Source organism: Mytilus galloprovincialis, chromosome 2 (genome assembly GCF_965363235.1).
Source record: "Mytilus galloprovincialis chromosome 2, xbMytGall1.hap1.1, whole genome shotgun sequence".
Classification (NCBI taxonomy): Eukaryota; Metazoa; Mollusca; class Bivalvia; order Mytilida; family Mytilidae; genus Mytilus; species Mytilus galloprovincialis.
In genome coordinates this window covers 65,420,650-65,434,942 of record NC_134839.1, presented here as the reverse complement: position 1 = coordinate 65,434,942, position 14,293 = coordinate 65,420,650, and the positions used below count along the sequence as shown (strand labels likewise).

General features: G+C 31.3%; 1 protein-coding gene across 1 annotated transcript in view; it reads right to left on the bottom strand.

Annotated features, from left to right (window-relative positions):
- Nucleotides 1-1,567: 1,567 nt before the first annotated feature.
- Nucleotides 1,568-14,293, bottom strand: part of LOC143064136 (uncharacterized) — a 39,520-nt gene continuing 26,794 nt past the window's right edge. Inside the window, exons 13-22 of the mRNA XM_076236756.1 lie at nucleotides 13,961-14,251; nucleotides 12,710-12,751; nucleotides 10,631-10,779; nucleotides 9,715-9,916; nucleotides 8,179-8,295; nucleotides 7,197-7,351; nucleotides 5,054-5,170; nucleotides 3,979-4,093; nucleotides 3,301-3,394; nucleotides 1,568-2,030 (exon numbers count right to left, since the gene is read on the bottom strand). Coding sequence (XP_076092871.1) covers nucleotides 1,892-2,030; nucleotides 3,301-3,394; nucleotides 3,979-4,093; nucleotides 5,054-5,170; nucleotides 7,197-7,351; nucleotides 8,179-8,295; nucleotides 9,715-9,916; nucleotides 10,631-10,779; nucleotides 12,710-12,751; nucleotides 13,961-14,251 — 1,421 coding nt within the window. The 3' untranslated portion in view covers nucleotides 1,568-1,891. The remainder of the gene's footprint in view (nucleotides 2,031-3,300; nucleotides 3,395-3,978; nucleotides 4,094-5,053; nucleotides 5,171-7,196; nucleotides 7,352-8,178; nucleotides 8,296-9,714; nucleotides 9,917-10,630; nucleotides 10,780-12,709; nucleotides 12,752-13,960; nucleotides 14,252-14,293) is intronic.

The window sequence follows — 14,293 nt, the reverse complement described above, 5'->3', positions numbered from 1 at the left end:
TGCAAATATATTATTAAATTGCAAATGATGTAGTTTTTACAAAAACAGATAAACACAACGCTGGCTGGCATCCATAGTCAGTCTGGATTGTATGTATTACCGCAATTTTATTAGAATATTTAAAAATTTATATCTTAAGCCTCAGGATGGTTAATTTAATCAAATCATAGTAGTAGGTTAGTCAATATGATTGTCTAACTATTATTACACAATGTACATGATGTATTAATTAAAGGTTAATATCACATTTGAAACTTATACCATTTATCTTTCAGAAATTTCCATATATCATATCTTAAACATGTTTAACACCGAAGTAATATACTCATTTTGTTACAGCAAACCAATACGTAAATGTGATCAAAATTCTATATTTTTACTTCAAAGAGAATTCAAATAATTTGAAAGGAAGAGCGCTAATGTTTTACTCGAGTTGTATCGGAAAAAACTCGACGTTTTGCAAACATGTACATGTATAAGACTTTAATTCAGTTTAGAACATTAAAATATGATATAAAAATGATAACTTATATCAGCTCAATTTTTTTAAGTTTCAAAATCTGCATATCATGCATATATCATTTGCATCCTTTAAATAAGTTAACAGATTATATTCATTAATATCGTATTTCAATGCTCTTAACTCAAATAAATTTAAAAAAAAAACAAGGTCAAAGCGAAATACAGGGGGTGCCACATTAGAGCCGGATCTGCGTTACCTTCCAGAACACCTGAGATATCCCTTATTTTTGGTGGGGTTGGTGTTGTTGAGTCTTTAGTTTACTATATTGTGTTTTGTACCATTAGTTGTCTGTATGTCTTTATCTCTTTTAGCCATGGCGTTGTCAGTTTATTTTCGATCTATGAGTTTGACTGTCCCTCTGGTATCTTTCACCCCTATTTAACTGAGCCCACGTAGTTTAAGGTGTGTGTCACCTTTTTGTAGGCTGGCGTTTCATCAGGGGAGTTAAATCAGGGGCATTTAAATATAACAACAACTTCTAGCTGCTAATTCGCCTCTAAAATACCGAGCAAGGTGTGTCCTGGCATAAGTGTTTATGGACTCATAAGGTGGTTTCTGTGTTTGGTATCCTCAGCTTTGATTTACAACTAATACGTTGATCACTTTAGACATAAAGAAAAAGCTACGTTTAATGAGATAATGTAGTCGATCTTTGAATTAAACATTAAGAATAGAAGTGAAGTATTACACAGCAGACCTGTCGACCTATGTACATAAAGACTTTGCTAACTGTCTAGCATACTTCCCAGTTAACACATTATTTTTGTGAAAATGAGTTACAAGTTTATAAAATTTGACTAGTGGTAATAAAGTTCTTTGACGGACACACTCTTAACACTTTTATAAGATTAATATGTTTTAAAAGTGTTTTATTTATAAAATGACTTTTATGCAAACGCTTAATATTAGAATAGGCCATCGGTTATCTTAGTTCAGCATGACTTGACTCATGCAATCGAAACATCCAAATTTAAAAAAAAATACAATGATGTATATGGAAACAAAGTTCATAAAGTGTTGGCATTTTCTAATAAAGTCTACACAAAAGTAGAAAATATTTTATTTATGCAATTATAATTCTAGCAAAACAATACAATTTTAATTCAGTTTGTTTGGCAATCTGAAAATAAATAATAATAAAAGCTTTTAAATAATGAAATGATATTGCAGTCCACAATCAAAACGAGAAAAGGTAGATCCTCAGTACGATAACTAGTAACGGACTTTCACCTGGCATAAGCAATATAATAAATGAAATACATTGTAAACAAAGGTAAAATTCAAATTTTGGTCAATGAGTGTCAAATCTTGTCCACTGATTTCTGGAGTTAAAGCTGTAAACAGCAATAATCGCAAAGCAACATCAAATCATAGTTCATTTGTTCTGTAGTAATAATCATCACCAGGAGCTTCTGTGAATAGGTTATTCAATTCCTCCTTGATCTGAGAAAATCCAGCTCTCTTACGAGGATCATAGTGCCAACACTTCAGCATGATTTTGTAGAACCTTTTAATGAATAAACAAATAACAAATTTTATCATTATTGACTACTTGGTTTTGTGGCAACGATAACACTTACTATTAACGAAAGAAGCCGGAAAATAATGCATGATCCAAAACATATAGATTTGAAACAACGATATCATTGCATCCGTTGGATGGTATATATTGCGTATTCTCAAAAGGAGTTAGCTTATTGATTTTATTTTTAGAATCATAAGTGCTACAAATGTGTACAAAATTTTTTAAGTTGTATTTCTAGTTCATTTATTACGTTTTAAAAGCAGGATCAATTTCATGTAGTATTACACTGGGAATAATAAGCTATATAATACGAATGAAACATTAAAAAACATAAGTTGAAACAAAATGTAAATTGTAACAAACAGCTTTGACAGAATTTAGAAACAAAATGAGAACCAATTGCACGGGAAACAATTTATTTTCATCATGTACAGTAAAGCTTTCGAAAGATTAAAAATCACGTCTTGGACACTTGTATGCAGAACCTCATAGGAAGGACATCAAAACGGGAATATCAATCTTTTGAATATCAAATAAACCAGATTTATATATACTCCATATGTCAGCGCTGTTGGAATCAGTGTTCAGTATTTAGTTGCAGTTTGCATAGATATATCTCCGTCGTAAGAATTATAGATTTAAGAATTGTTGGTTGTTTAACGCCCAGCGGCAATTGTTTTATTCATGTTGAGGACGACGAGCACAAATTATCAATAAAGACCAAAAGCTATGTTCTATAATAGAGGTAGTTTGGGTGAAATTTATAGTTATTTGGACTGTCATCCTACAATGAGTATATATTGGATAGGATGATCAATTTCACATTGCCAGAGGTCACCTATAAACCCTTTTAATAAGGCTCATTGGCAATCTATCTTTGGAGTTCATCGGATTTATCGTCCCCCTTTTTGACCGAAAGTGACACAGTACTTTAATTGTGTAAACTACGGATGTATTTTTAGTTATGATGCAATACAGTCGTCATTTCAGTAATGAGTGTAAAATTTTAACGCCAGTAAAGACTTAGTTCTATTGATTAAATTTCTAGGTGACAGTTAAAGTGATATGTGAACAAGATGCTTACATGTGTACCAAGGATTCAAAAAAAGTTAAAAATCACGAACAGATATCTGGAGGATATGAAAAGAAAGAAACTGTTCACGTGTACTTCGCCATTACTTTTGATACCGCAATTAACAAGTTTAGGAATACATTGCTTCACAACTTAAAGTGACATAAGACTGAAACATACACATCATCACAATGCTCTGGTTTCTTCATCTTATATCCACGTTTGACCATACCCGGTACATCTCTACTTTGCACACCTGGATAAGGAGTCTCACCTATAAAAATAATGAAGATTATATTCGGTTGGTTTTTTTTTAAAGAGTAGCAAGTCAGTAAAAGAGATATATTTTTCCTGCTGTTATATCTATATTTCGTAGACCTTTTAAAATATATTAACAATATTATCAGCAACTAGCAATTTTTCAGCCGTTTATTTGTACTTTGCGGATTTTTCCAAAAATGGATGTCTTATATCGCTCAAAATGTATGATTTTCTTTTAACGTCAGTTATATATATTAAAAAAAAAGGAGTTCTTGTAAGTTTATTGCCAATTATTTACAGTATCAGTCTAAAAAAGAAGAGTAATATTTTAAGACATACATCGATTAAAAGAAAAACATCCTTCAAAAGCAGAATATATGTAACATATATATATATCATCACATTTGAAAAATTAAAAGCAGTTCTTTAACATAATAAATTAAAATGTAGTCTTATAATATCAGATCATATAATAAAATGATTAATATACATAACGATAGCAATTATTATTTAACGTTAGTTCTGGCACAGGTTTAGAACAACATATTACAATTGGCAGTCTATATATAAAACTGCAAAGGATCGTTCAATACGTACCGAGAGAAAATATCTCCCACATTACGATACCATAGGACCAAACATCACTCAATTCATTTGCGTATGCTGTGGTTTTCATACATTCTGGGGCCATCCATTTGACCGGTACTCTTTCCTGCAAAAGGTTAATTATAAAAACATTACACTATATACTTAGTCAAACATATAAAAAATAGTTTGTGCAGGTGACAATTGAGCTTTTGACGTATTTTCTAGTTTTTGTCTAATATGTCACTAATTTCTCAGGTTTGTGTGTGTAGAAAGGAAACATAACTAATTTTAATGTGTTAATGATATATGATAGTTTTGAATAATTGTGCCTGAAAATATTTCAAGTTTTCAGATTCGAAATGTATTTTTGATAATACAAAAACACAACGATATTTTATATCTAGCGACTATAACAAGTGAGTATTCGATAGAATCTAAAATATTATTCTGATAATCATGTTGATGATTTAAACATGACGATTCATGTTTAACAACATCACTGAATGTAAAATACATATGTAAAAACAGAATTGGTCACATGTCTCTCGCATTATCAAATATGTTATTTGTATGTCAATATAGACAAAACCTTCAAACATTGTGGCGTGCAATTAGCTTTTTCATGATGAGTACACTCTAACGTACTATGATGATTCCAAAATGAAAAAATTTCAGTCCTATTTCATTATCCAGATTTTGTTTTTAAATAAAAAGGAAGTACACATTACGATACATTGTGAATTAGATTTAGCTTAAGATTTAATATAAGAATGAATTATTGCTTGCTGCATAAAAGAAAGGCTTCAACAAAATGAAATAAGCAATCAATGAATAACACAAGATCTGTGATAGGTCAAGCTATCATCTATTTGCACCGATACATAGGAGTAGCCCAGTATATGTTTTTATTTTTCAAACTAAATTTTGAATTTAAATCTCAAAATCTATGAAATATTGAGTTGGTCGAATGTGGGTCTTTAGTTGTAATTTTTTTTTATCAATATCATTATGTAACAAGTTTTAAATCGAACCGTTAAACACACAATATCAGATATTTAAACATTATATTAAATTGTAATTTTACAGCGTTTTTGGCATCTTCCTCTTGATTTGCATCTGGATCAGGACCGAATCCAGTGAGCTTCGTTTCATGCAGATCATTGAGTAACACATTACGTGCAGCAAGTCGTCTGTGTACTACCTGTGATTAAAAAACGAACAAATGTTGTGTATGCATGAATAAAACGAGACGCATTCATATCTTATTACTTAGTTTATAAATTATGAGGGAAATATCGTACTATCTACGATGTATTCATTGAATTTGAACATAAAAAACCAACAATATGCCCACACGAAGTAAATACAGGAAACAGTAGTATACCGCTGTTCGAAATTCATAAATCGATAAGGAAAAAACAAATCCGGGTTACAAACTAAATCTGAGGGAAACGTATCAAATGAAAGAGAACTACGACACAACAGAACCACAACATTAAAATGTTTTTTGTATATGCGACTTTTTGTATTTCTTTGGTTCTTATAACGTGACTCTGTACTTTAAAGGATCCCGTCAGTATGAATTTGTTCTATTTTATGTCATTATGATATATTTCTATTATGAATTACAATATACGTTGAACCACAAACTTCAAAATCATGCAATCGCGTAGTGGAATTAACTATTTGTGGATTCTTATAAAATCTATATATAACTTTAGGACTAGTTTAAATCTCGGTCTATTTCTGAAATTTATTCTTACATACTTTTGATTTTTTAACCCTGTATGCTAACATTGCCTAGGTAAATTTTAAAATTGTTTGTATGCACATTGAACGACAAATCTATGTGACGTATACAATTTTCTTACGTCAGACACACAAATCAATGAATGTGTTTGTAGATAGATGTTTTTGTGTTCTGTTAAAATGTTCCCTTTTAAAATTGTTATACGATGATGACTGATGTACCCATATTTTTACTATTTTATTTATTGTGTCTGTTTAGTTGACGCATCAATGTAAATATAACGGAATTTGATGAGACTATGCGGTATGGGCTTTGCTCATTGTTGAAGGCCGTACGATGCCCTATAGTGGTTAATTTCTGTGTCATTTTGGTCTCTTGATGACAGTTGTTGCATTGGCAATCATACCACATCTTTTTTATATTAAGTGGTTAAATGCACACCAGCCTTCATCAGATAAGCATACTTGACTAGTTTTTGATAGCTATAAAACCAGGTTTAATCCACCATTTTCTACATTTGAAAATGCCTGTACCAAGTCAGGAATATGACAGTTCTTGTCAATTCGTTTTTGATGCGTTTTGTTATTTGGTTTTGCCATGTGATCATGGACTTTCCGAATTGATTTTCCTCTAAGTTCAGTATTTTTGTGACTTTACTTTTTATGTAACACACACAGAAACGAACTATAATATAAATTATTATATATAAGGATATAAATAATTTAAGAACAATTAAGCTCTAATGTAAAATAAGCAGCAACATACAGTTATATCATAAAAAATGCAAGCATAAGACCACACCAACATAAAGACTATTCAACATAAATTTATAATGGCCGATGATGCATGTAATGGCACGAGGTAACGACAGGGGCATTACAGTTTCCGAGGCCATAATATCTGACCGAGGACAAATAAGAGGGTCAATTTGAAAACACCCATTTCTTAATATTTTTATTAATCAAACCGTCAATGTGTAATATTTTATCAAGACAAATTATTCTTTTTGAGGAGAAATTGTATACATGATATACCATAGACATGAATACATGTCTCTGATTATACAAAGTGCATTATTAAAAGAGATACTTTAAAATGATTTGATGGAATATGCAAATGTAAATATAGTTAAATTGTTGTCCTATTCAAAGCAGTTCATGGCAAAAAAAAAGCACAAAATTTCATTCTGGATTTTAAAACTCAAAATTAAATAAATTGATAGAATTCATTGACCTCATGATGACTCATGTTCTTTTCATAACCGCTCTGTTTTTTTATTATTGCGTTGTGTTTTTATAATTGCCCTGCATTTATGCCATTTTGGTCTGCAACGAACCATTACTTTCATTGATAAAGGGGAATCCCCTTAACTAATGCACTAAAATGGTTTAAAACATTGAAAGTCTGGTATTGATTTAACATAGAAAAATGCGTAAAATATTACTGATCAGCATAAATACATAAACATTATAAATACCTTGTTAGAGGCCAAATAATCCATTCCGTTACAAATACCGAACGCCATTCGGAACAATCTCTCCTCTAATTCTACTGTTATATTTGATCTTGCAGACTCAAGAAATTCTTTCAACACTCCTTTCGAACAGTATTCTAGAATCATCATTGGACCACCTACCAAGTAAACAAAGCAACTTTATTATTTAATGATGTCTTCTCCAACTTTTATCAGCTGATTCATTTTCAATGCGAATTATCAAATCGAAGGTCAGTGGGAATAGCATGTTTTACTGTAGGAGTTAAACAAATCTTTTGTAAATTGGCCGTTGATAAATTACATTTGTTTTAAAGAAACTAACTGAAGTTTTCAACTCCCTCAGACAAAGTTGAGCTTTCAAAAATTTTGTCGTTTTTATATACTTTTTGGTCATATATCATTATTCTTACTTGGCTTTCGAATGTTGTAATTGGAAAGTTTCTGATGAAGGTTAATTCAGAAAAGTGCTTCTTTCTGAGGCACGAAATAATCAAGTGTTATTTTCATTTACTTCACCACGAGGTCAATACCACTACTAGTGTTTATGAATTTACCTGATTTATCACAAACCCTTTCGTAAATCTCCGCTGTTAAATTCAGAAATTATTAAGAAACTAAGGTGTCAACTTTTAAGCCAAAGTCCTGTGGTGAATTTGGATTATTGTTTATTTGTTGTGGTTGGGGTTTTTTTTTGAGAATCAAGAAAAACGCGTCACGTGTTCCTTTTAAAACATATTTCAAAGCTGAATGGACATTTTTTTCAAGAATTTTACCTGTCAATAAACTCATCATAGATACCAGGATTGAAATTTTATATTTACGACAGACGCGGTTTTCGTCTATAAAAGACTCATCATTGACGCGCGAATCTAAATATGTTAAGTCATAAGCCCTAAATCACTTTTAAATCATATAATTACTAAATTAGTCATTTGAATGAAATGAATTATATATATTTACTCACGGACATCATCTTCAACTGAACCGATGAAATCCAAGATATTTTTATGATGTCCCACTTTAGTCGCATAGAAATTTATCTTAGCTCTCATTTTCACCACGTTTTCCTCATTCTGGTCATCTAGAATTGGTAATAATATATGATTGCGTTTAGTATAAGTTTAAAGCAACTGTACTCCCTGCAAACTACGATTAATTACTGACTTTCTTCTAGTTTGCAAACAATAAGTAATAAACAATGTTTACAATTCTTTCATTTTAAAGTCATTGCTTTGATAAACTTATAAATCTTTAGTATCCTTTACAGCAGCATATTTACGTTGCATGCCGAAACATTTTCATCATTGCAGTGACACAATTAAATGATCTTATAAGTCAAATAAAACTATGGAGTATTATTTGTTGAATGGATGAGAGACGTTTTTGCGTGATGCAACTGATAAAATTCCAAACCATAGCGTGCTCAGATAAAGCCGTAGACATCAAATGCAGGCAGCTATGATTTCTATGATGGTTTACGGCGCTAAATATATGTGCCAATTTGCAGCACATTTTTATGACGTCATTTTCACTATAATAATGATATTTCAAAGCTGTTACAGTAGTTTACTAATTTGGATGTTTTTTTACCACAAAAGATAATTTTATAGGACAGCATATTCAATGTAATTAAGGAACTGGGCTTATATGCATAAAACTTTTTAAATTAAGATCTGTTCCGAACGGACGGTTTTTCAAACATGTCCTGCGATAAATTAGTACTACGATTGTATATCTTAACTAAAAAAAATTATTAGTTGTTATTGGCTTTGAACCAGCTGTCAGATAACGGCGAGTACTCTCAGATATGTTCCTAGTGTCTTTTTGTTGACGCATTGTACAATGTACAAGTACCTGTCCACGCCCTCTGTATTTTTGTCCATCTGATGCGTTAAGCCTTTTTCAACTGATTTTTACTGTACGTTCTTATGTTGTACTGTTATATCACTTTCCCAGGTTAGGGGAGGGTTGGAATCCCGCTGACATGATTTATGTATGTGCCTGTCCCAAGTCAGGAGCCTTTAATTCAGTGGTTGTCGTTTGTTTATGTGTTTCATATTTGTTTTTTTGTTTTTTAGTTTTCTCTTTTGAATTGTTTTACATTGTCATATTGGGGCCTTTTATAACTGACTATGCGGAATGGGCTTTGCTCATTGTTGAAGGCCATACGGTGACCTATAGTTGTTAATGTCTGTGTCATTTTGGTCTCTTGATGACAGTTGTCGCATTGGCATTCATACCACATCTTTTTTATATTAAGTGGTTAAATGCACATCAGCCTTCATCAGATACGCATACTTGACTAGTTTTTGATTCACTGTGCGGTCCAAAGTAAATTTCTTGTTGATGAGTTGGTTCTTATATGTGTACCTGTATTCAATAGAAGTATTAAAGCAAGTGTAGTTTCAAAAGTTATTTACAGATATATAACAGTATTTTAACCCTTAGCATTTAGTTTAAATGCCTCAGTAAGCGAAAAAATAGGTTAATTATACAATACCTTTAAGCGATTTAGCAATAACTGTTTTAGCTTCTTGGTGCGTATAGTATTGTGCTAAATATATGATTGCAAATCGTCCCCGTGTAAGCTCTGATTCTAAAGAAATATCCTTTCTGGACAAAACCCAAGATTTCTCTCCTTTGGTATCCATACCACCGTAGAAATATATGTCATCGTCTTCTTTTGAAATAAAAGCACGGTTCTATATAATAAAATGATTGATACTTAAAACCCTAAAATACATTACAAACATGAAATGACATATCAAAAAACATACTTGACAATTTGAAAAAAGGGGCAAAAGATACCAGAGGGCTATTCAAACTCATAGATCGAAAATAACCTGACATCCCCAGTCTAAAAAAAGAAAAAGACAAACAGACAAATAAACAGTACACAAGATACAACATAAAAAACTAATGACTCAGCAACACGAACCCCACCAAAACTGGGGGTGATCTCAGGTATTCCAGAGGAGTAAGCACATGTGGAATCCCTGTATTTCGCTTTGGCTTATTTTGTAGCTGAGTTTAGAACATTGAAATACGATATAAATGAATATCATTAATCTGTTAACTTATTTAAAGGATTTAAAAAATAGTACACAAGACATAACAGAGGAAAATAAAGATACTTCGTCTTTTAATGTGGGTACAATTTTCGATGAACTTAAAACTCGTTTTTTACCAAGTCAGGAATATGACAGTGTCGTCCATTCGTTTGATGTTTGAGCTTTTAATTTTGCCATTTCATTAGGAACTTTCCGTTCTGAGTTTTCCTCAGAGTTCAGAATTTTTGTGATTTTACGTTTTGCTTCGTCTACCTTACAGACTCAGTTCAAAGCATTTTCATATTTATCAAATGGAATAATAATTAAGTATGTAAAGTCTTCATTTGAAGTTATAAGAATACTCACATTCAACCCACTACTTGTACCACGTACTCTTATGGTATTTCGAATTGTGCGTATACCTGCAGTAACTTGTTGTTTAGCAGGCTGTAGTCTTCCGGTTCTTCCAAGAAAGACTAGCACGGCAATAACAGCAATCAGGATTATGAGAAAGCCTAACAAATAACAATTAAAAAACCAATTGTTCAGAGAACAATTGAAGGTCTTTCCACCATAAAAAATGTATTTTATTACGAAAGTTGTAAAATTAAGTTTAAAATGTCATTTCAATCGTCAAATGATAGCTTATTGTACGCTGATTTAAAAAATGTATGGTTTCTATACAATATTTTTTAATAAGGGAGATAATTTGTTACTTCCGGTTAGAAAAATGTTACTTCCGATAATATTTGAATATTTACTTGACACTGATTCCAAAAATATCTGGTTCTATATACTTTTATATTAATAAAGTACAAAAAATTGCTACTTCCGGTTTACAAAAGTCACTTCCGGTATTTTTTTTTCAAGGTTAATTGTTTTGATACCTTTTGCCAAAAGTCTCATGGATTTATCATGTATACATATGAGGTAAAAGCAAAGGTCAAAAAATAGAACGTCAAATTAAGCTATGACCTTGAGATCAATTTCAAGGTCATAAACCAAGGACCTCAAATCTAAAGACCATAGGTCTTAATTATATTTGGTTAATGAGTTATATCACCATACGAGTATTTTTAAATACAAGAGGGGAGAAAACTCCCTTTTATGTTCAACGTACCCTTGCAATCAAAATATATATCTTACGACATGTCGCAACTAACAATTTAGTAAAAATAATTTGTTTATATCTTATACGGTCTTTGGGAATAAGAGAAAATAAGCCAAATTCAAATATTAGAATATGACCTTGACCTTTGACCTTCACCTCATTTTCATTTTTTTGGACCAAGGACCTCAAATCAAAAGATCCTAGGTCTCTATCACTTATGGTTTACAAGATAGAAATGCATATCACTTATATCAGATGCATAAGGGGAAATAACTCTCATATGGAGCGTTCATTTTGCTTCGGTCAAAATAGGACAAATCATGTGAAGGATATAACAAGCAATTTTATAAAATAAATTTGTCGTAATCTTTTACGGTTGCGAAGGAGTAGTGGACGCAAGGAAAACAGTGTTTGGGGAGATAACTCCTACAAAGAAAAGTATTCGGTTACGCAGGGTAAATTTCAAAAGCGCATAAACTGTTCGATATCATATACCTAATATCTAAGCGACATATTGCGAAACAAATATTTATCGCAAGAACAAAATTAGGCGGAAGAAAAAAAAAATAATCAGAAGAAAAACAATAGGTCTTTCCACAGAAAAGTGGAAAGACCTAATTATGTAATTGAAAATCCAGTATTGCAAAAAAATACAAAAGAAATACTCATATTCTCGAAAAAGAATTACTTTCAAATTCGAAATCGAAAAAACAAAAAACAAAAAACAATCAAGCCGTGAAAAATGATTAATTGTTGAGCTATATGGTAAAAATCACTTAATCAAAATTGCCAGAATCATCTTGAGTCAATTTGGCCCGAGGAAGCATGAATTCGTTTTATAAGACCTATATTTTTGAGAATTTGAGCATTTTTAATCGACTTAAGGTTTTGAATTGTCACTTACTATCGTCTTTCTTTCTTTTTGTCGTTTTTCGAGAACATGAGAATTTCAAAAATTCAAAATTTAACTGTACAAATGTGTTACCTTCAGAATGCTTTTCTTGAATTTTTGTCAACGATCAGATCCAAAAATATGGAAGTCGGGTGAGCTAAACGCCCAACATTAATCTAAACAGAATTACTAGGACTTTGTGCTGTCAACTTGTGAGCTTCTTGAAATGGAACCTTAATTCCTTAAATTCTTACAGATACCTGCATAGATTTTGTGTTAAATCAAAAGAAATTAAAAATCAAATCTATTAACTCGTGTTTGTTTAAGATAATCTAGAAACATTCGACTTAATTATATAATGTTTCATTACGTTTGTTTGTTCATTTGTTTTGTGATGAGCCTTACTGATTGCAATATATTGTTAAAACTAATCTACGATTACCTGCAACTAGTCCACCAACTCCACCGGCGGATAGTCCAACTTCTAAAAACATAATTAGTCAAAGTACATTAAAGAATTCGATAACAAGATAGTAAGTCCACTATTTAGAGCATCTTGTCGAGTTTTACTTTGAGAACAATGGTTTGCTCGATCGTTTCATCTAATTAACCTATGATTTATTTACTAAACGCAAAAAATAAAGGACTGCGGTCAACTGGAAAAAAAATTGTTACATCAAAGCAAAGAAGTTTCCGATTTACTCAATATTAAAAAGTATATTTGAGATAGGGCTAGCCTAATAAGGCTTGACCAAACAAAAGGAATCAAAGAAAACGAGATAAAAATAAAAGAAAACCCTAGAAACACATCCCAGAATTACAAAACTTAACAGAAGCAGAATCAAAGCAGTTTTATCGACATGGCTCTCATATGTTATAGTCAACTTATTTGCTTATTTCTCCACATGATACATGTAACAATCATGGTCTCAGACAGATTTTCAGTGAACATTTTTAACATTATTCAAGCAATTTATCAACTTTCAAACAACGACCTCTAATTAAAGTTTTTCGTCAATCACTTGCGTTTCGTTATTTTTCTGTCTCATTGAAATCTATTTTACCAGTTAAAGGTTAATCATTGAGATTATTTTGTCATCAAGTCTGAATTTCAAATCAGTGGGCATATGGCATGCAGGCTTTTCTCCCTAAATAAACATGTACCAAGATTAACAAAAACAAGTAACCTAGGGTTATGATAATGAACCCAAGGTTAAAATTTAACTAAGATATAAACAACCAGGCTCTGGTGTCAAAAGATTATGTAAGCAGCGTAAATACAAGTAAACAAAACTTTATTTAGTCGATTTAAATTTGTTGGCGGTTACTGAATTGTGATCTTACTTTTAAAATAAAAATTGTTTTGACATACTATTATTTGTTTGCCAAATTATTAATGCCTACATTGCAGATTAATTAACTGTGCAGCATTTAACTTTTTCCACTTAAAATATAAGTTGTGCATGAAGGCGTAGCTTTCTCAATTCAGTAATAAGACTTGATTTTTTTAAGAAGAAATCTTGATAATTTAGATAAAATTTTGTTAATTCTAAATCAGCATATATCAAGCATGTTATCCCTTTTTAATGATTTAAGGCTTGGTTAGAATTGATGTGGATTCTCTTTTTTCTATCTTCATTTCTCAATTTAATGTCATATGCAATTATATGATTAAAAACAAAATGCAAAATACCTTCTTCAGTAGTAACAAATGAAAATTTTGTCGGAACTGAACTGCTGACAAAGTGAGTATCATTTCCATAATTGGTTGTCATGTTAAACCAGTATGATGTTGTTGCTGATAATCCTGTAAGGTCAAAGGTTGTTGCCTCTTTGTGAACTTTGAAAACCTTAGTTGAATTATCTGGTCTAACAAGAATAATCGATATTCCTGCCCTTTCATAGCATGTTGGTGCTTGAATCCATTGAATGCTGACACTGGTGCCTGTTGCTTTCAAAACTGTTATATTCGAAGGACTGAAATCTAAATAGAATGGTTAAATGAAGCTTTTCGAATAAGAACATG